Genomic DNA, 22,825 nt, shown 5'->3' on the forward strand with positions numbered 1-22,825 from the left:
GGGGTGAGATCTGGTCCGGAGAGGACAGGGAGTGTCAGGTCACCACGCTAACCATGATAACAGTCTTCTACGTCAACCTCTACTGTAACATAATGTTGCTTCTCTGGACCAGTGTGACCACAAAAAGGCTTCAAACGTAAAACTGACCGGTTGATTTGGAATTTTTTCAACTAATCAGTTATTAAATTAACCCTTCAATTTTGCTCTCAAATCTTTCTCTGCTTATAGGTACAGCCTCACCCTGCCCTCCTTACACCCCTCACCAGGCCCAGAGGCTGCTGGGTACTCTGCCTTGTCACCCGGGTAACCGTGGCAACGGTGGTGAGTGCCAGTGTGGTACTTCAGATCAGAGGAGGAAAAGGGGGAGCAGGACGAGATGGCTGCTTTGACCTGGTGGAGAATCACCACAGAGAAGGGTTCCATAACCAACACTGCCTTGGAGTGGGGCTGTTTTTCCAGATTCTAACCCTTATTGAGGTCAGCTACGGGGGACTAATTCTGAATCTGAAGAGGGTCAGTGGGGCCTGGCACAATCACACACACTAGTGAAGGAGGGGTAATGGAGGGGAGGGGGTTGAGTGTTGGGGTGGAAGAGGGGTGTGGGGTGAGTTTAGGGGAGAAGGAGGGTATGGTAGAGAATAAATGGGGTGTAAACTTGGGGGGGGGGGGCTGTTCAGGGGCAAGAGAGAGGCAGGAGGCGTGGCGCGGTCGTCTGAGGGTACGTAGGAAGATCTAAGCTGTGGTTGTGTTTGTGGCGTGCTTCTTGCCATACCATGTCCAGCGTGCAGTGACCATACTCTCACCACACGGGGGCGAATGTGAGAAGGGGAGAACAAGATGGAAGGTGAATAATGCAACCATAACCATAGCAGCGCTGAGCTGTGTTTTACATCCCTGCCCTGCTGCCGAGGACGACAGTAATACACACACACGCACAGACAGACAGACAGACAGACAGACAGACAGACAGACAGACAGACAGACAGACAGACAGACAGACAGACAGACAGACAGACAGACAGACAGACAGACAGACAGACAGACAGACAGACAGACAGACAGACAGACAGACAGACAGACAGACAGACAGACAGACAGACTGTAAGACGCTGTGGACCACAACTTCTCTCAGTACTGCCTCTCCCTGTCACATCACACAAACCCCATTTGAATGTAACCCTGATCATCTACCAATAAATCTATTTTAAACAACAATAGACGTGAGTGTTTCTCAGCAGATGTCTTTGGGTGAGCATTCAGCCTGTAAGACGACATGTTACCCTTTAGTCTTCTTGCGATCACATCTCACCCGGACATCTGAAAATAACTCACATCGTGAACCAACCCACATCCCATGCATGCAAACATAGACACACACACACATACACTCTCTTGTGTTATGTTCTCTTTCTCACACACTTCCTCTATTAAAAGCTGAGGGGACAAACAGGATATTTGATGCTCCACATACACCTTTCATATCAACATATCATACAATTAACTACCTCATAAACCGACATCATTCAGCTCTGGACTGTAAGTATTAATCTTTGTGAAAACAGATTTCTTAAAAAAAAAAAAATGTTAGTGTGAAAATGGCTGTGGGTTTAACAGAAAGCAGGAATTGGCTTTATGAGAAAATGGTCACAGTTTTCTACACTAGCATTTTTGGTTAGTTGAGAGTTTTACTGAGGTTGAATGCTTTGTTTCTGTTTTAAGTTTAACAAAAGAAAGGACAAACAATCATGAACACTTCAAATTATAGTGCTTTTGGTCATTTATAATATGTACAACAGTTGATTTACACTTTTTGATACTTCTGACATGATACGAGGACCATTGCTGAATTAGTATACGGTAATTACAGAAAAAATGTATGAAAACACATAATGTGAATAGATTTACAAATTAAACAAATAAGCATGTTATGGTTTTGTTTGGTTTCTTGGTGACCAGAACAACACAATACCATTGTTGCCAATATTCCATCAGTAGGAAATAGGAACTGTTCGGACGGGAACTTGCTTCAATGTAAATAATGTCTACTGACTGCTCATCAGTAATGTGCTCTTTACTAACAGCTATTATCTTAGTGATACAAGAACTGGTACCTTGTTTATAGCCATATTTTTTATCTAGCTCCTGTGCTACATGTGTATGTAATTGTCACGTCCTGACCAGTATAAGGGTTATTTGTTATTGTAGTTTGGTCAGGAGGTGGCAGAGGGTATTTTGTTTATGTGGTTCGGGGTGGTGATTGATGTAGTAGGGTGTTTGATTTATTATTTCCGGCTTTTGGTCTATGTTCTATGTTTTGTATTTCTATGTGTAGGTTAATGGGGGGTTGGACTCTCAATTGGAGGCAGGTGCTTTCTCGTTGCCTCTGATTGAGAGTCCTATATATGGGTAATTGTTTGGTGTGGTGTTGTGGGAGATTGTTTTGCCTGTGTGAGCAAGATAAGACTGTTTTGTTGTTCGTGTTTGTTATCTTGGTGTTCTCTTTATTTAAAAAATAAATACAAGATGAGCATCCACATTCCTGCTGCGTTTTGGTCCTCTATTCCCGACGACAACCGTTACAGTAATTGCACAAAGCTGACACTTGCTAGATTTCCATTCAGTTACTGTATTGCATTTCCACATTCAGTGTCTGATTACCACATGTGGGCATTACCACACGGGGACCGTTTTGTGTGTGGATTAATTGTCGGGAGTAGAGAACCTTGTGCATTTCAGGTAAAATAACAACTCAACGTTTATATCCCAGGACAAATTAGCTAGCAACAGCAAGCTAACTAAATAGGACACATTAGCTAGCAACTGCAAGCTAGCTAGCTAAATTCTCATAAATGTTTACCGCTTTTCAACCTGTCCCCAAATTAATATAATTGGTTCAGAGTTTTTTGATATTTTAACCTGCGTGTCGTGATCGCGTTTGGTGTGGGAAGACAAAATGAATGTGCATGATAGTGCACATGCGTGGCCGGTATGGGTACGATGTTAGAGTTTGTAAAAAAAAATTGTATACGACACTTTAAATGCCCAAATGTCATACTCGTTTCGGCTTCTCATGTTGTATGAATTAATTGTCAACTTTTTGGGAATTTCACACCAAAAATGCATTCAAACTGGATAAAAGGAGGGCTTTGAGATTTGATAGTCCTCTGAAAGGAAAAAAAATGAATTGAAGATGGCAAAGAGTACGAGCAAACAGTCTCCTGCAGTGTTCAAATGTAAGTCATTTTTTGTTGTCCTTAAAATGATCACAACTATTTAATCGCATATCTTTGAAAACTGATTGTTATTTGCAGCCTGCCGTGCCTTTACTTCAGCTAAATACTGTAACTTACATTAGCTAAGTGCTTTAGTTGGATTTTAAGTTGGATACCCGATAAGCATGCAGTTGTTGAGCGACAACATCATATTTAACCTAGCTAACCAGTTATATATTCGAAGCCGTAGCAATGGCATACTGCATACTTTTTATTAAACATTACATCATTATTGTCACGTCCTGACCAGTATAAGGGGTTATTTGTTATTGTAGTTTGGTCAGGGCGTGGCAGGGGTGTGTTTGTTTTGTGTTGTCGGGGTTTTGGGGTTTTGTTCTGTTTTGTATTTCTATGGTTTTTCTATGTTGTATATTTCTTTGTGTTGGCCTGGTATGGCTCTCAATCAGGAACAGCTGTACATCGTTGTTGCTGATTGGGAGTCGTACTTAGGTAGCCCTTTTTCACCTGTTGTTTGTGGGAAGTTGTTTTTGCAATACTGTGCGTAGCCTGCAATACTGTGCGTAGCCTGCAATACTGTGCGTAGCCTGCAATACTGTGCGTAGCCTGCAATACTGTGCGTTTGTTTTCTTGTTTTGTTAAGTGTTCAATAAAAGTTAAGATGAGCACTCAACCCGTTGCGCCTTGGTCTACTCCGTATGACACTCATTACAATTATAAACTCAGGGTCGTTACAAAATGCGACGATGAGTAAATACTATTCAGTTTAATATGTAGTACGCTAGTGTGGGTATTCGGACAGAGCCACTGTTTTATATACAGTTTGGGATTAATGTCTAAACTACGGAAAATGCCTCTCTCTCCCTCCCCTCCTGTATCTACTATATCTCTCTCTCCCTCCCCTCCTGTATCTAATATTTCTCTCTCTCCCTCCCCTCCTGTGTCTGATATTTCTCTCTGTTAGTCTGACAGATCAATGGAGAACACATCCCAACCCTTCCCACCTGTGTCCAACACCTTCTACCTCAATCCCGCCTCCATCTCTGCCATTACCAGCTTCCCTGTCTCCCCCCTCTGCCCCTCCTTCACCACCCGCTTCGTCCTCCCCTCCCTCTACACCCTCCTCTTCCTTACGGGTCTCCCGGGCAACGCTCTCTCTCTCTGGGTGTTCCTGAGGCGTATTCCCACCCAGACCTCCACCCATGTCTACCTGTTCCACCTGGGCCTGTCCAACCTGTGCCTCTCCCTCACCACCCCCTTCCTGGCCGCCTACTACTCACAGGTACCGTCATCTTCTACTGACATTTGGATTGGTACTGAATCTTGGCCAAATGTAGTACTAAAACCCCTTTGAAAACTTTTTTGTAAAGCATGAAATGTGTTTATAATCCAGGTGTTATGTGAAAATTATGTAAACTTTTTCGTAAAAGCATGACATTTTTACAGTTTGCGGTCCTGAACGTTTTCAGAAATGGAGGCATCAGAAAAACCGCAGCGGCAATTTTTCATTCCGCCATTACCAAATAATGTATTTTGTGTCATATCTCCTAAACCAAACATGATATTACAGAAATGGTGATGTCTACACTTATGTGTTGATGGTCAAGAATTACAATGACACCATGCAAAAAATAAACAGTTCAGATTATTATATAATGGTGGACTGCCATGGTAAACCGTGTCAAGAAATCCAATAAGATCGTCATTGAACATTGAACATCTAATGTTCAAATCATAGTATAAAAGCAGATAAGCTGGTTCGACTCTTTTTTGGCCATTTTCTGGTGTTACAGTGCCTTTACCTCATTACCTTTTCCACATTTTGTTGTGTTACAAAGTGGGATTAAAATGGTTTTAATTGTAATTTTTTGTCAACGATTTACACAAAATACTTAAATGTCAAAGTGGAATTTTTTGGGGAATATTTTTAAAAGTATTCAATCCCCTGAGTCAATACATGTTAGAATCATCTTTGGCAGTGATTACAGCTGTAAGTCTTTCTGGGTTTGCACACCTGGATTGTACAATATTTGCAGATATTCATAAAAAGAATGTTTAAGTTCTGTCTAGTTGGATGTTGATCATTGCAAGATAGCCATTTTCAAGTCTTGCCTTGGATTATCAAGCCGATTTAAGTCAAAACTGTAAATAAGCCACTCAGGAACATTCAGTGTCGTCTTGGTAAGCAACTCCAGTGTATATTTGGCCTTGTGTTTTAGGTATTGTCCTGCTGAAAGGTGAATTCGTCTCCCAGTGTCTGTTGGAAAGCAGACTGAACCAAGTTTTCCTCTAGGATTTTGCCATTCCGTTTATTTCTTATCCTGAAAAACTCCCCAGTCCTTAACAATTACAAGCATACCCATAACATGATGCAGTGACAACTATGCTTGAACATATGGAGATGTACTCAGAAATGTGTTGTATTGTATTTGTCCTAAACATAACACTTTGCACTCAGTACAAAAAGTTAATTGCTTTGCCACATCTTTTGCAGTATTACTTTAGTTCCTTGTTACAAACAGGATGCACATCTTGGAATATTTTTATTCTGTACAGGTTTCCTTCTTTTCACTCTGTCAATTAGGTCAGTATTGTGGAGTAACTAAAATGTTGTTGATCAATCCTCAGTTGTCTCCTATCACAAACATTAAATTCTGTACCTGTTTTAAAGTCACCATTGGCCTCATGGTGAAATCCCTGAGTGGTGCCCTTCCTCTCCGGCAACTGAGTTAGGAAGGACACCTGTATCGTTGTAGTGACTGGGTGTATTGATACACAATCCAAAATGTCATTAATAACTTCACCATGCTCAAAAGGATATTCAAAGTCTGCTTTTCTTTTTTTCTACCAATTTATCTGTCCAAATCCAAGATGGCAGCATGTCAAGTCGTTTGTCTGTGAATAGTAGATTTTAACCTACTAATAACCTATTAATTTATGGTTGAGTAAATCCACAATTCCCTTGTTGTGTAGTGCAAACTATTTTGTTTTGCTGGTGTAAAGATCGCGGTTCTCCCTCAACTAAGATTCTTTTTTTAATGTTTGATTTTTTCTCGCTATTTGCACTTCTTTACTTGAAGTTTACCAAAGTAACCCTATCTCTGGCTGGCCTGAGTTCTTTCCCTCCGCGGAGTGTCTCGTCCAAGCTGCTCCTCTTCGCTCTCCGCCTGGCTGTCAGAGGCAGCTCAACAATCCCCAACCCGTTTTCTCAATCGACCCCCACACCCAATCCACTCACATGCACACACACTCACATACAGACATGCATACACACTGTCCCTCTCTCCCCTTACCTTTCCTTGGCCTCTATTTCTTACATCTCTCAGAGAAAATGACAATTTTCGTGGTATTGCTTTGTGCACTGACTTTACTGAACTCTGGAGAAAACGAACATTGTCGCTGGGTGAGTACATCTGACAATGTGCTCTCCCGTCCATTAGACATTCTGTCTGCGGGAACTTGCTCTTTTTCACTCCATCCACTCGTCCAAGTGCCGATGCATTTGTGGCATGATGTGAACAGTACGAACTTGTCACTACCAAAGTCTAATGGTTTTAAATGACTGTTTCGTATTGTCTGGAAACTCACTTGCAGTAGGTCTCTTAAAAAAGAGAGGCCGTGCAAGGTTATTAAACAGAGGTGCCTAGTTATTCTTCTATTGTTGATATCAGGTAATGTGCAACCTAACCCTGGCCCTGATATGCAATGTCTCCAAACCCCCTCTGATTTTAAATCTAGATTTGGTTTTGGTCTTTTTCATTTAAATGTACGCAGCCTGTTATCAAAAATGGATGGGGTTAGGATTTGGGCTAAATCAACTGATGCTGATGTTAATTGTGTTTTCTGAAACCTGGCTCAGCAAGTCTGTTCTTGATAAGGATATTTGTATAAATGGTTACAATGTGTATCACACTGATCGAGATAAGAAACGTGGGGGTGTGGCTATATATGTAAAGGCTAAATTTCTTGCAAGTGTGGCAAAGTTTGAAACTATTTGTAAACAGTTGGAAATTCTTGCTTTGAATATTGAGGTTTCAAAGGGTCTCTCTATAACTGTGATGGGCTGTTATCGACCCCCCTCTGCTCTCGGTGATGCATTTTCTTCTCTGATGCACCTTATGTCTAAACTTCTTTACAGTGAAATGATCTTGATTGGTGATCTCAACTGTTGTTGGTTAAAGCCGGTGTCTGATGATTTAAAAATGTTTTATAATTCTATGAATCTTACCCAGTTGATTTAATTAAATATTTAATTTTATTTCACCTTAATTTAACCAGGTTGGCTAGTTGAGAACAAGTTCTCATTTACAACTACGACCTGGCCAAGATTGGTTTCTCAAATGATTGCCTCGCCTGGTTTACCAACTACTTCTCTGTAGAGTTCAGTGTGTCAAATCAGAGGGCCTGTTGTCCGGACCTCTGGCAGTCTCTATGGGGGTGCCACTGGGTTCAATTCTCGGGCCGACTCTCTTCTCTGTATACATCAATGATGTTGCTCTTGCTGCTGGTGATTATCTGATCCACCTCTACGCAGACGACACCATTCTGCATAATTCTGGCCCCTTCTTGGACACTGTGTTAACTAACCTCCAGACGAGCATCAATGCCATATACAACTCTCCTTCCGTGGCCTCCAACTGCTGTTAAACGCAGGTAAAACTAAATGCATGCTATTAAATCGATCACTGCCCGCACCTGCTCGCCCGTCCAGCATCACTACTCTGGACGGCTCTGACTTAGAATACGTGGACAACTACAAATACATGGGTGTCTGGTTAAGACTGTAAACTCTCCTTCCAGACTCACATTAAGCATCTCCAATCCAAAATTAAATCTAGAATCGGCTTCCTATATCGCAACAAAGCATCCTTCACTCATGCTGCCAAACATACCCTCGTAAAACTGACCATCCTACCGATCCTTGACTTTGGTGATGTCATCTATAAAATAGCCTCCAACACTCTACTCAACAAACTGGATGCAGTCTATCACAGTGCCATCCGTTTTGTCACCAAAGCCCCATACACTACCCACCATTGCGACCTGTACGCTCTCGTTGGTTGGCCCTCGCTTCATACTCATTGCCAAACCCACTGGCTACAGGTTATCTACAAGTCTCTGCTAAGTAAGGCCCCGCCTTATCTCAGCTCACTAGTCACCAATCGCAGCACCCACTCGTAGCATGCACTCCAGCAGGTATATCTTACTGGTCACCCCCAAAGCCAGTTCCTCCTTTGGTCATCTTTCCTTCCAGTTCTCTGCTGCCAATGACTGGAACGAACTGCAAAAATCTCTGAAGCTGGAGACTCATGTCTCCCTCACTAGCTTTAAGCACCAGCTGTCAGAGCAGCTCACAGATCACTGCACCTGGTAGGTTCATTGATAATTTGTATAAGATTGAGGGCATCAAGCTTAGATTAGTTTAGGTCACTTAACAGCATGAGTTCTGAAGATAGATGGGGGCAATCAATTCACATATGGTGTCCAGGGCACATTTGGGGGCAGAAGGTGGTCTATAGCAAGCGACAACGGTGAGAGACTTGTTTCTGGAAAGGTGGATTTTTAAAAGTAGAAGCTCAAATTGTTTGGGCACAGACCTGGATAGTAAGACAGAACTCTGCAGGCTATCTCTGCAGTAGATTGCAACTCCGCCCCCTTTGGCAGTTCTATCTTGTCGGAAAACGATTCAGACACGGCTAGGACATCCGGATTAACTCACCCACTCGCCCAAATCCCAAATGTCCAGAGAAATCTACTCTGATTGATTTGATATCGACAAATGCTCCACATAAATATTCTGCATTTGGTGTTTTTTGTAATGATTTAAGTGACCATTGTGGTGTTGCTGCTGTTAGAAATACTAAGGTTCCTAAAACAAAGCCATGCTTTATTCGTAAGAGACATTTTAAGAGATTTAATTAGCAGGCTTTCTTTCATGATTTGTTTTATTTTGACTGGAGCAAGATTGAGCTTAATCCCAAATAGTAAACAAACATGCCCCGTTCCGCAGGTTCAGGGTTAAAGGGCGGGATAATCCATGGTTCTCTTCTGAGCTGTCTTGTATTATTCACGAACGTAATTTAGCCTGGGCTAAAGCAAGGAAATCATGTTCTGATGCTGATTGGCTTCTTCTTAGGCAATTACAAAACAAGTGTTCTTTTCTTCTCAGGAAGGCCAAGTCTGAAAATGTTATGTCTGTTACCACTGATAACCAGAATGACCCTAGACATTTTTGGAAGGCTATTCAGTCTATGTCTGGAAACAGTAATATTAATGAATTACCATCATGTGTATTGAAGGACTTTGTTGCTGTATATGACATCTGGTAGGCTGTTTGATTCAGTGTCCACTGTCTCTGTACAACCCTGTGTGGATGAACCAGTGAGAGCTGGTCAAACTTTTAGCTTTTTGCCATTCTCAGTGCAAGAGGTACATAAAGCCCTGAAAACATTAGATCAGAGAAAGCCTGCAGGTCCTGATTTTCTTGATCGCTGCTTTTTAAATCTGGCAGCGGATTTCATAGCTGAACCACTTACATATCTGTTCAATCTAACCCTGGAATGTAATGAAATTCCAAAGATCTGGAAATCAGCATTTGTCCTACCACTTTTAAAAGGGGGAGATCCAACTCTTTTAAATAATTATAGGCCAATCTCAAAGCTGTCACCCCTGGCGAAAATACTTGAAACCCTTGTGCGTGAAAAGCTAAAATAGTTTTTATATACTAACTCTATTTTATCAATGTACCAATCGGGCTTCAGGAAGAAGCATAGGACAATTACAGCAGCCACGAAGGTTTTAAATTATATCACTGAAGCCCTTGACAAAAACAGCACTGGGCCTCACTTTTTATTGATCTCTGTAAGGCTTTTGATACAGTTGCTCATGCTATACTGAGACAGAGATTGTTGAGTGTAGGTCTTTCGGAGCATGCAGTTGCATGGTTTGCTAACTATCTGTCTGATAGAAAACAGTGCACTCAATTTCATGGGCTCATGTCTGTTAAATTGTCTGTAATGGTGTGCCCCAGGGCTCTGTACTTGGTCCCCTCTTATTCACTATTTATATAAATAATTTAGACAAAAATGTGCAAAATGCGCAACTTCACTTTTATGCTGATGATACTGTTATTTATTGTTGTGCCTCGTCTCTCACAAAAGCTTTCCAGAACTTGCAAACTGCTTTTTATACTGTTCAACATACCTTGTGTCATTTGAAGCTCATCCTCAATACTGACAAAACTAAACTAATGGTGTTTCTAAAGCAAGAAATAGACCTCTGAACCTTTCACCTATTACTACCGGTCAGGGCAATGAGATTGAGACTGTAACCTCATATAAATATCTTGGAATTTGAATTGATGACGACCTCTCTTTTAAATTTCATATTCAACAACGTACAAAATAATGTAAGCTGAATTTGGGATTTTATTTTAGGAACAAGGCCTGTTTTTCTTTTGAAGCCAGAAGGAGGCTAGTATCAGCTACATTTATGCCTTTACTAGACTATGGGGACATTTTATATATGAATGCTTCCACTCAGTGTTTGAGATCAATTGACACCCTTTACCATGACGCATTGAGATTTATTTTAAACTGCATAACACTTATGCACCACTGCACTTTATCTTTTTAGGGTATAGGGGGCCGAATTTTCGATTTCGGATGAAAAGCGTGCACCAAGAGTAAACTGCCTAATACTCGGGCCCAGAGTCAAATATTGGCATGTTATTAGTAGATTTGGATAGAAAACACTCTGAAGTTTCTAAAACTGTTTGAATGATGTCTGTGAGTATAACAGAACTCATATGGCAGGCAAAAACCTGAGAAAAATCCAACCAGGAAGTGTGGAAATCTGAGAATTGTAGTACTTCTTTTGAATCCCTATCGAAACTACAGTCTCTGTGGGGTCACGTTGCACTTCCTAAGGCTTCCATTGGCTGTCAACAGCCTTCAGAAAGTTTTTTCATCATTCTCCTGTTACTGGGCAGAGAATAGTAGCTCAGTCAATGAGTGGACTGCCTATGGACAAAGAAGGAACGGCGTGCTCGCGGGATCACGCTTCACCAAGCCGTGAAGCGTGATCCCGCGAGCACGCCGTTCCTTCTTTTTCTCCTGGAATGAATACGCTATTGTCCGGTTGGAATATTATCGACGTTTTATGTTAAAAATACCCTAAGGATTGATTGTAAACAACGTTTGACATGTTTCTACGACCGGTAATGGAACATTTTGACTTTTTGTCTCTGGTACTGCGCTCGCGCGTTATGCCTTTGGATAGTGATCTGAACGCACAAACAAAACGGAGGTATTTGGACATAAATATGGAGTATTTTCAACAAAACGAACATTTCTTGTGGAAGTAGGAGTCCTCGCAGTGCATTCTGACGAAGATCAGCAAAGGTAAGAGAATATTTATAATACTAATTCAGAGTTTTTTTGATGCCAGAACTTGGCGGGTAGCTATATAGCTTGCTTCGATGGCTGAGCTATGTACTCAATGTGCATTCTCTGTAAAGTTATTTTGAAATCTGACAAAGCGGTTGCGTCAAGGAGTAGTGTCAAGGAGTAGTGTATCTATAATTCTTTCAATAACTGTTGTAAATTTTATCAACATTTATGATGAGTATTTTTGTAAATTGATGTGCACATTCACCGGGAGTTTTGGTGGAAATACATTTTCTGAACATCACGCGCCAATGTAAAATGCTGTTTTTGGATATAAATATGAACTTTATCGAGCAAAACATACATGTATTGTATAACATGAAGTCCTATGAGTGCCATCTGATGAAGATCATCAAAGGTTAGTGAATATTTTAGCTGCTCTTTTGGTTTTTGTGATGCATGTCCTTGCTTGGAAAATGGCTGTGTGGATTTTCTTGTGAAGTTTATGTCCTAACATAATCTAATTTTATGCTTTCGCCGTAAAGCCTTTTTGAAATCGGACAATGTGGTTAGATTAACGAGAGTCTTATCTTTAAAATGGTGTAAAATAGTTGATTGTTTGAGAAAATGAAATTATGAGATTTTTGCTGTTTTGTATTTCGCGCCATGCTATTTCACTGGCTGTTGAATAGTGTGGGACGGTCACGTCCCACCTAGCCCAGAGAAGTTATATACCAGGGTTGGCTGGCCTTCTCTAGACACTCGTAGGCTCAGTCACTGGTATACTTTTATTTACAAAGCCACTTTGAGTTTACTACCATTTTATTTGGCCATTTTTATTGTTCAGAAATGTGGTGGGTACTCTCTTCGTTCGCAGGACTATATCCTGCTAACTGTTCCAAATGTCATAACTGAATTTGGTAAAATGGCTTTTATGTACTCTGCGCCATTGGCTTGGAACGCCTTACAAGCAACTTTTAAACTGGAAGAACTTGTCCCGATTGGTGTTTTTAAATCACTGATGAAGGATTTTGAGGCTGATTCCTTGACCTGTCAATGTTTTAAATTTGCTGTTTTATGATTTGTTATACTCTTGTGAATTCTATGGTTTTTACTAGATTATTTGTAGTTTTTCATGTTGTCCGTCTATAATTGTGTAATACTTGGTGCTGCCTATCTTGGACGGTCTTAAAAAACAGATTTCAAATCTCAATGAGCCCTTCCTGGTTAAATAAAGGTTAAATAATATATATATTTTTAAATAGGTGCCCTTCTTTGTGAGGCATTGGAAAACCTCCCTGGTCTTTGTGGTTGAATCTGTGTTTGAAATTCACTGCTCGACTGAGGGACCTTACAGATAATTGTATGTGTGGAGTACAATGATGAGGTAGTCATTAAAAATATCTGCACACAGAGTAAGTCCATGCAACTTATTATGTGACTTGCTTTTACTCTTGAACTTATTAAGGCTTGCCATAACAGAAGGGGATTAATACTTACTGACTCGAGACATTTCAGATTTCCAATTTTAATTAATTTGAAACAATTAGAAAAACATGATTTCACTTTGACGTTATGTGGTATTGTGTGTAGGCCAGTGAAAACTCTATTTAATATATTTCAATTCTGTCTGTAACACAACAAAATCTGGAAAAAGTCAAGGAGTGTGAATATTTTCTGAAGGCACTGCACATACATTCCCATGAAATCACCATCTCCCTGGGTCCAGACAAATCAAAGGCCCTTCTTATGTTCCATAAATGTACAATGTCCACATTCACAACCAGGGGCAAGAAGACAGCAGCAGACTGTATGGTTCTGTATGCCACATACATCATATTCTATTGGGTACGTTGTCTGAAACTGTGATTTCATTGGATTTCTTCCCATTGGCGGTCCACCATTATATAATAATGTATTTATTTATAGGGGACAATGCACATTAATCAACATCAATATTACAATAATGCAACATCCATGTAAATGTGCCGGGGATTGCCAAAAGCTAATTTGCACCCGCAGTCCCTGGGAAGGTAAGGTCCTTTACACAGCCACTATACAAATACTCACTAAAACAATAGAAAATACAAATACATTACATCTAGTAATTTAACCTGTTAGGGCTAGGGGGCAGTATTGACACGGCTGGATAAAAAACGTACCCGATTGAATCTGGTTACTACTCCTGCCCAGTAACTAGAATATGCATATAATTATTGGCTTTGGATAGAAAACACCCTAAAGTTTCTAAAACTGTTTGAATGGTGTCTGTGAGTATAACAGAACTCATTTGGCAGGCCAAAACCTGAGAAGATTCCAAACAGGAAGCGCCCTCTCTGACCATTTCTTGGCCTTCTTTGTCATCTCTATCCAAAACAAAGGATCTCTGCTGTTACGTGACACTTCCTACGGCTCCCATGGGCTCTCAGAAGGCGGCAAAAAGCTGAATCGTGGCTTTGCAGGCTCTGGCTGAAAAAAAGTAGCGCGTTTGGGTAGTGGCTGGTTACAGTACTGTGAGACTCAGGCGCGTGCCCGCGTCGACCGAATGCTTTGTTTTCTTTCCTCTGTTTACCTAAACGCAGATTCCCGGTCGGAAAATTATCGCTTTTTTACGAGAAAAATGGCATAAAAATGGATTTTAAACAGCGATTGACATGCTTCGAAGTACGGTAATGGAATATTTAGAATTTTTTTGTCACGAATTGCGCCATGCTCGTGACCCTTATTTACACTTCGGATAGTGTCTTGAACGCATGAACAAAACGCCGCTATTTGGATATAACGATGCATTATTTTGGACCAAACCAACATTTGTTATTGAAGTAGCAGTCCTGGGAGTGCATTCTGACGAAGAACATCAAAGGTAATCAAACTTTTGTAATAGTAAATCGGAGTTTGGTCAGGGCTAAACTTGGTGGGTGTCTAAATAGCTAGCCGTGATGGCTGGGCTATGTACTCAGAATATTGCAAAATGTGCTTTCACCGAAAAGCTATTTTAAAATCGGACACCTCGATTGCACAAAGGAGTTCTGTATCTATAATTCTTAAAATAATTGTTATGTTTTTTGTGAACGTTTATCGTGAGTAATTTAGTAAATTCACCGGAGGTTTGCGGGGGGTATGCTAGTTCTGAACGTCACATGCTAATGTAAAAAGCTGGTTTTTGATATAAATATGAACTTGATTGAACAAAACATGCATGTATTGTATAACATAATGTCCTAGGGTTGTCATCTGATGAAGATCATCAAAGGTTAGTGCTAGCTTGAAAAATGGGTGTCTGATTATTTCTGGCTGGGTACTCTGCTGACATAATCTAATGTTTTGCTTTCGCTGTAAAGCCTTTTTGAAATCGGACAGTGTGGTTAGATAAAGGAGAGTCTTGTCTTTAAAATGCTGTAAAATAGTCATATGTTTGAAAAATGGACGTTTTTGTATTTTTGAGGAATTTGTAATTCGCGCCACGCCTATCATTGGATATTGGAGCAGGTGTTCCGCTAGCGGAACGTCTAGATGTAAGAGGTTAAACTGGTTACTACTCTTTCCCAGAAACCAGAATATGCATATAATTAGTAGATTTCGATAGAAAACACTCTAAAGTTTCTAAAACTGTTTGAATGGTGTCTGTGAGTATAACAGAACTCATATTGCAGGCCAAAACCTGAGAAGATTCCATACAGGAAGTGCCCTGTCTGACAATTTGTTATCCTTCTGTTGCATCTCTATCAAAAATACAGCATCTCTGCTGTAACGTGACATTTTCTAAGGCTTCCATTGGCTCTCAGAAGGCGCCAGAAAGTGGAATGACGTGTCTCCTGTCTCTGGGCGAAGAACAGCACAAGATTTTGTGAGTGGTCAGGCTGGGGACAGTGACACTGGAGATGCGCGTTCATGAGAATTCTCAATTTTTTTCTTTCAGCCTTTGAATGAATACAACGTCGCCCGGTTGGAATATTATCGCTATTTTACGAGAAAAGTAGCATAAAAATTGATTTTAAACAGCGTTTGACATGCTTCGAAGTACGGTAATGGAATATTTTGACATTTTTTGTCACGAAATACGCACGCGCGTCACCGTTTGGATAGTTACCTGAACGCATGAACAAAACGGTGGCATTTGGATATAACTATGGATTATTTGGAACCAAAACAACATTTGTTGTTGAAGTAGAAGTCCTGGGACTGCATTCTGACGAAGAACAGCAAAGGTAATCCAATTTTTCTAATAGTAATTATGAGTTTAGTGAGCACCAAACTTGGTGGGTGTCAAATTAGCTAGCCTGTGATGGCCGAGCTATCTACTCAGAATATTGCAAAATGTGCTGTCGCCGAAAAGCTATTTTAAAATCTGACACCGCGATTGCATAAAGGAGTTCTGTATGTATAATTCTTAAAATAATTGTTATGTTTCTGGTCAACGTTTATCATGAGTAATGTAGTAAATTCACCGGAAGTTTGCGGTGGGTATGCTAGTTCTGAACATCACATGCTAATGTAAAAAGCTGTTTTTTTATATAAATATGAACTTGATTGAACAAAACATGCATGTATTGTATAACATAATGCCCTAGGAGTGTCATCTGATGATCATCAAAGGTTAGTGCTGCATTTAGCTGTGGTTTTGGTTTTTGTGACATATATGCTTGCTTTGAAAATGGCTGTGTGATTATTTTTGGCAGGGTACTCTCCTGACATAATCTAATGTTTTGCTTTCGCTGTAAAGCCTTTTTGAAATCGGACAATGTGGTTAGATTAACGAGAGTCTTGTCTTTAAAATGGTGTAAAATAGTCATATGTTTGAGAAATTGAAGTTATAGCATTTTTTAGGTATTTGTATTTCGCACCACGCGATTCCACTGGCTGTTGACGCAAGCGTCCCACCTCGCCCAGACAGGTTAAATGTCAAGTTGGAGTCCAAAATGATGCTGAGATACCTAAAGATAGACACAACTTTCAGATTTTCCCCATTAACAAGAACAGTTCGTTGGGAAGAATCAATGGATTTCTTAGAGAAGTATATACAAAAAGTCTTGTCGATATATAAATGCAGGCAAGAATTAGTCATCCATTTCGAAACATGTACCATAGCTTCAGTTAACTTGTTAACTTCTTAGGGCTAGGGGGCAGTATTCGGAAGCTCGGATGACTGACATGCCCAAAGTAAACTGCCTGTTACTCAGGCCCAGAAGCTAGGATATGCATATAATTGGTAGCATTGGATAGAAAACACTCTGACGTTAACATTCTAATGTCTGTGAGTATAACAGAACTGATATGGCAGGCGAAAACCTGAGGAGAATCCATCCAGAATTTGTTTTGAGGTCACAGCCCATTCCAATGCTTGCCTATGGGATATTGAAAAGAAATCCTCCCAGATTGCAGTTCCTATGGCTTCCACTAGATGTCAACAGTCTTTAGAAAGGGTTTCAGGCTTGTTTTTTGAAAAATTAAGAAGTAGTTGTAGTTTTTCAAAGTGTCCCTCAGAAGGACTCTAGTCTTGTGGCGCGCGTGAATGAGTGCGTGCTCTTTGTTATTTATCTCCGGTATTGAACATAGTACATTCCGTCTTAAATTGTATCGTTTATTTACATATTAGTGTACCCGAGGATGGACGAGAAACATTGTTTGTATTGTTTGGACGAAGTTTACCGGTAACTTTTTTGATTCCTTTGTCTGTATGTTGAACGAGTTGGAATGGGTGGATTACTGAATCAAATGCGCCAACTAAATAGACTTTTTGGGGATATAAAGAAGGACTTTATCGAAAAAAACAACCATTTGTTGTGTAACTGGGACCCTTGGGATTGCAAACAGAGGAAGATCTTCAAAGGTAAGTGATTAATTTTATCGCTATTTCTGATTTTTGTGATGCCTGTGCTGGTTTGGAAAATATGTTTATGCTGAATGTATGCGGGGCGCTGTCCTCAGACAATCAAATGCTATGCTTTCGCCGTAAAGCCTATTGCAAATTGGACAACGCGGTTCGAGTACCAAGATTCTAAGCTAAAGAATCATGTATGACACTTGTATTTTCATGAATGACGCTAGCGTCTCACCGATCCGTAAGACAACAAGTAGTCTATTTTTTGAGTGTACATACAGAACTGTACCGTCTGCATACATCTGCATGTTAACTTGTGGGAGATCATTTATATAGATGGTAAACAGAAGGGGACCTAATATTGACCCCTGTGGGACCCCAATGTTATAGTAAAGAGAGTCTGACTGAGTGTCCCCCAAACAAACCCTTTGACTTCTGTTTGTCAGATAGGAATATATCCAACTAATGACTTCAGTGGACACATTAAGGGAGGATAGTTTGGATAGAAGGACCTCATGATTCACAGTATCAAAGGCCTTTTTAAGATCCAAAAAGACTGCGCCTACTTCACCACCTATGTCCAGTTTAGATTTAATGCACTCCTGAAAATAGAACTATTTATCTTGTAGACAGCACAATTGTAATCATTGACCATCAAAACATAGGTGTAGACATCCCCTTATTATGATTGGTTCAGCAGATATGACAGAAAAGACATTGTCCGGTTATGGCGGAATAGCAAAATGGCCACCACGGCCGCCAGGGGTTGTTTTGATGTTGTGCATGGCATCATTGAAATACTTGACCTTCAAAACATATAAGTAAATGTCACATTTTCTGTGTGATCATGTTTGGTTCAGAAGTTATGATGCAAAATACATTATTTGGTTGTGGCGGAAAGAAACATGGCCACCATGGCCATTTGCCTCCATATCTGGAAATGTTCAGGGCCCCAAACTGTACAAATTTCATGCTTTTATGAAAAAGTTAACATATCACCTAAAATGTGGCACATATCGCCTGGACTATTATGAATGATTTCTATATATGATTTCTGAAGCCTCTATAAAGGCCTATACATGATGTATGAAGCCTTATAAAGGCCCCTATATGATTTCTGAATCTTCTATAAAGGCCTCTGTATGATTTATGGAGCCTCTATAAAGGCCTATATATGATGTATGAAGCCTCTATAAAGACCTATATATGATGTATAAAGCCTCTATAAAGGCCTCTATATGATTTATGAATCCTCTATAAAGGCCTTGTAAATAATATAGAATTTTAAGTCTTAAAAGTCATGTTTTGTGTGGCAAAATTATAATTGTTTTAAATGATCTACCAATCCTGAGTAAGGAATGGGTCACATGATCTACCAATCAATGGATGGGTCACATGATCTACCAATCAATGGATGGGTCACATGATCTACCAATCAAGGGATGGGTCACATGATCCACCAATCAAGGGATGGCTCACATGATCTACCAATCAAGGGGTGGGTCACATGATCTACCAATCAAGGGGTGGGTCACATATGTGGTAAAAAACGTAACATAAATAAGAACAGTAAAAAAAAATCCCTTGTCAATTCCTTCCCAGGGTCCAACTTGGCCGGCGTGGAGCCCCCTGTGCCAGCTGGTCCTCCATGGGGTCACCCCCATTCAGCAGATCAACATCTACATCAGTGTCTTTATCCTGACCTGGGTGGCGCTCAGCCGCTTCGCCATCCTCATCCAGCACACCCACGCAAGCCGCCCCAGCACCTGCACCACCCTGCTACCCCATGCCTTCTTCACCAGGCTGAGACGGGTGAGGTTCGCCAAGGCCGTGTGCGCCTGTGTCTGGGGGATGGTGGTGTTGGCCACAGTACCCGTGACAGTTTACTATTCAGTGAAGGAGACGAAGGTGGATGTAGGGAGTGAGGATGGAGAGAGAGAAGGACGGGGTAAGGATAAGGGGGGGAGGGTGTGTTACAGTGTGGCAATGGAGATGGGGGGAAGCCTGTCAAGGGGGGCGAATGTGGTGTCCATTGTGATCTTCTTCATGTGTTTCCTGCTGGTGCTGACGTCGTATATGGCGGTGGCGAGGCATATATGGAGGTCACGTCGGTGTGCCGTTGTCAACGGTTCCCAGAGACTGCTGGGAAGAGTGTTCCGGAACATTGTGGTGATCCAGGTGGGGATTCTGTCTTCTGTGTGTTTTGGGGAGCCATTTGAATCGTTTCTTACTGATTAAGACTAAGACTCACAGATGCTATTTGCTAGACAGCTAGTCGCTTTATATCTAACGACTTTAACTTCTCATCTCAACCTTTCCTCCTCTCCTCTCTTCCTCCTCTCCTATACAGGTGGTTCTGATAGTGTGCATGTTGCCTTACCACATCTTCAAGTCCATCTTTATCTCCATAGTCCAGCACCAAGCTGACCCAGCCACCACCATTAGGGGGCCCTGCCATCCTCTCTCTGCCATTGTTGAGGTCAACAACACTTTCATATAACCTTTAAATTAAAAGGTGCAGCAGTTTACCATTATCAATAGACAATATACTGTAACTATAGGCAATATTTGTCCATTCATTTTGGCTCAAAAGCACTTCCAGAAGCAAATCATGTTTTGTGGAGTTAAGTTTTATCAGTCTTAGGTATATTACATGAAGTAGAGTTTAAAGCTGTCAAACTTCATAACAGTATGTTGATTTTTGTCTCAGGTCAAGAACTTCCTGCTTTGTCTCACCACGCTGCGGAGTTCGGTCGACCCGGTGATGTACTTCTTGTTGGACAAGACCTTCCACAGACATGTCATGTTACTGCTTAGGCTCCACCCACAGAGACCCAGCAGCCAATTATCCGGCGGGGCCACCACGCAGGCCACCACCAGAGCCAATCCAATTGGTGGGAGGTTGGAGGTGACTGTGTGTCATAAGGGTCAGGGGTCATGGAAAGAGTCACACTCTGTGAACTGGAGTGAGTGCAGTGCTCTGTAAAGATTTTTTAGGATTTTGCTATTTTACATTGACCACTTTCATCACCTCATTCAACAACATTCCTTCATTGACCAGGAGAAGTGAGTCCAATACTTTTACCACGTGGTGCTGTTTTTTCACTCCCACTATATTCAAAGTGCACGTTGTATATTTATGAGCGAGAGGGAGAAGGAATGTGTAACTGATATGTACACTACTGTTCAAAAGTTTGGGGCCAATTAGAAATGTCCTTGTTTTTAAAAGAAAAGCAATTTTTTTTTGTCTGTTAAAATAACATCAAATTGATCAGAAATACAATGAACACATTGTTAATCTTGTAAATTACTATTGTAGCTGGAAACAGCAGATTTTTTTTATGGAATATCTACATAAGCATACAGAGGCCCATTATCAGCAACCATCACTCCTGTGTTCCAATGGCACGTTGTGTTAGCTAATCCAAGTTTATCATTTTAAAAGGCTAATTGATCATTAGAAAACCCTTTTGCAATTATGTTAGCACAGCTGAAAACTGTTCTTCTGATAAAGAAGCAATAAAACTGTCCATCTTTAGACTAGTTGAGTATCTGGAGCATCAGCATTTGTGGATTCGATTACAGGCTCAAAATGGCCAGAAACAAATAATTTCTTCTGAAATTCGTCAGTCTATTCTTGTTCTGAGAAATTAAGGCTATTCCATGCGAGAAATTGCCAAGAAAACACCACACACACACACACACACACACACACATATACATTTAAAAAGAGAAAGAATGAGAGATTAACCAGTGGCGGTCAATGCCGTTTAAGATGAGAATGGACTAATTTCTATTACAGCATATTTGATGACTGTCATTCATATTCCATTCACCCAGTTCAATGTAACATCAACAGGTTTAGGCTACTAAATGATACTCTAAGTTTCCCTGTACCTATCATGAGGTTGCTACAACCTAGCCTATGAATGAAAGTTTACAACGTAGGTGCACAGAGGTCGAGAGAATTTTGTAGTAATCAAGGTGACAGACAGGAACACATTCAATACCTCCCTGCACACTCTTTCCTGCATCTAGCTGATCTAGAGTGCAATCATGTAACGGCTGTCGGGAGAGAGAGTAGACCAAGGCGCAGCGGAGTTAGTGTTCATCATGATTTTAATGGACGAAAGAACACTATACACAAAAATGAGAAAACTGACAGCCAAACAGTACTGTCAGGTGCAATACGTAACAGAAACAATTACCCACAAAACCCCAACGGAAAAACAGGCACTTATGTGTGACTCCCAATCAGCAACAACCAACAACAGCTGTGCCTGATTGGAAGCCACACGGCCAAAATCAATGAAACAGACAACGTAGAAAATGAACATAGAACGCCCACCCAATGTAACACCCTGGCCTAACCAAAATAAAGAACAAAAACCCCTCTCTATGGCCAGGGCGTTATAGTACCCCCCCCCCCCCCCCCCCCCCCCCCCCCAAGGTGCGGACTCCGACCGCAAAACCTGACTCTGAAGGGGAGGGTCTGGGTGGGCCTTCTTACGGCGGCGGCTCAGGTGCGGGACATGGCCTCCGCTCCACCCTCGGCGTCGCCCACTTAGGTAGCGCCCCTGGCCGTGCTGGAGGACTGGCGGGCGACCTTGGTTGCGCCCGGCTGGCGGGCGACCCTGGCTGCGCCCGGCTGGCGGGCGACCCTGGCTGCGCCCGGCTGGCGGGCGGCGATGGCTGCGCCCGGCTGCTGGGCGACCCTGGCTGTGCCCGGCTGGCGGGCGGCGATGGCTGCGTCGGACAGGCGGGCCGCTCTGGCGGGTCCGGACAGGCGGGCGGCTCTGGCGGCTCCGGACTGTCGGGCGGCTCTGGTGGCTCCGGACTGGCGAGACCCACTGGAGGCCTGGTCCGTTGAGCAGGCACAGGACTGACCAGGATGGGGAGACTCACTGGAGGCCTGGTCCTAGGAGGAGGCACAGGATGGACCAGGATGGGGAGACCCACTGGAGGCCTGGTCCGTGGAGGAGGCACAGGCTTAACCAGGATGGGGAGACCCACTGGAGGCCTGGTCCGAGGAGGAGGCACAGGATAAACCGGGCTGTGGGGGAGCACTGGAGTTCTGGTACGTAGGCTTGCGGGGGGGCTGGCCTATATCGCACCGGGCTATGCACGCGCACTGGAGACACCGTGCGCTTCACAGCATAACACGGTGCCTTACCAGTACCACGCTGCCTGCCGTAAGCACAGGGCGTTACAAATCATTAGTCCAACAGTTGCAAATGAGAGTTTCTATTGGACAAATTCAGGTATTTTTATCCCCTTGCTTCCATTTAGGAAATGTTTTTCCACGGAATGAATACACCCCTGATCACACAAACAGTTCACTTTCATAGCAGCCACATAAAAACAGCATGATCACTTTATATTTATAA

At 41.8% G+C, this 22,825-nt stretch overlaps 2 protein-coding genes across 20 annotated transcripts in view; one reads left to right on the forward strand and one right to left on the reverse strand.

Moving 5' to 3' along the window:
• LOC106586786 (peripheral plasma membrane protein CASK) overlaps positions 1-22,825 on the reverse strand; it is a 236,097-nt gene that overhangs the window by 81,286 nt on the left and 131,986 nt on the right. The gene's annotated exons all lie outside the window — the stretch shown is intronic.
• Positions 1,368-20,989, forward strand: gpr82 (G protein-coupled receptor 82). The gene is made up of 5 exons (XM_014174443.3): positions 1,368-1,536; positions 4,195-4,512; positions 19,041-19,616; positions 19,789-19,917; positions 20,149-20,989. Exons 2-5 carry the CDS (start codon positions 4,207-4,209, stop codon positions 20,422-20,424), a joined length of 1,287 nt encoding a protein of 428 aa, XP_014029918.1. The 5' UTR covers positions 1,368-1,536; positions 4,195-4,206; the 3' UTR covers positions 20,425-20,989.

The sequence above is a fragment of the Salmo salar genome, chromosome 25 (assembly GCF_965601325.2).
Source record: "Salmo salar chromosome 25, fSalSal1, whole genome shotgun sequence".
Taxonomy (NCBI): domain Eukaryota; kingdom Metazoa; phylum Chordata; class Actinopteri; order Salmoniformes; family Salmonidae; genus Salmo; species Salmo salar.

What these genes read in the sequence shown, in the direction of transcription:
- gpr82 (XM_014174443.3), top strand. Translation starts at nt 4,207, where the DNA reads ATGGAGAACACATCCCAACCCTTCCCACCTGTGTCCAACACCTTCTAC. An exon ending in GGAACATTGTGGTGATCCAG is followed by an intron (nt 19,617 to 19,788) that starts GTGGGGATTCTG and finishes TCTCCTATACAG; the next exon opens with GTGGTTCTGATAGTGTGCAT. An exon ending in CTCTCTCTGCCATTGTTGAG is followed by an intron (nt 19,918 to 20,148) that starts GTCAACAACACT and finishes TTTTTGTCTCAG; the next exon opens with GTCAAGAACTTCCTGCTTTG.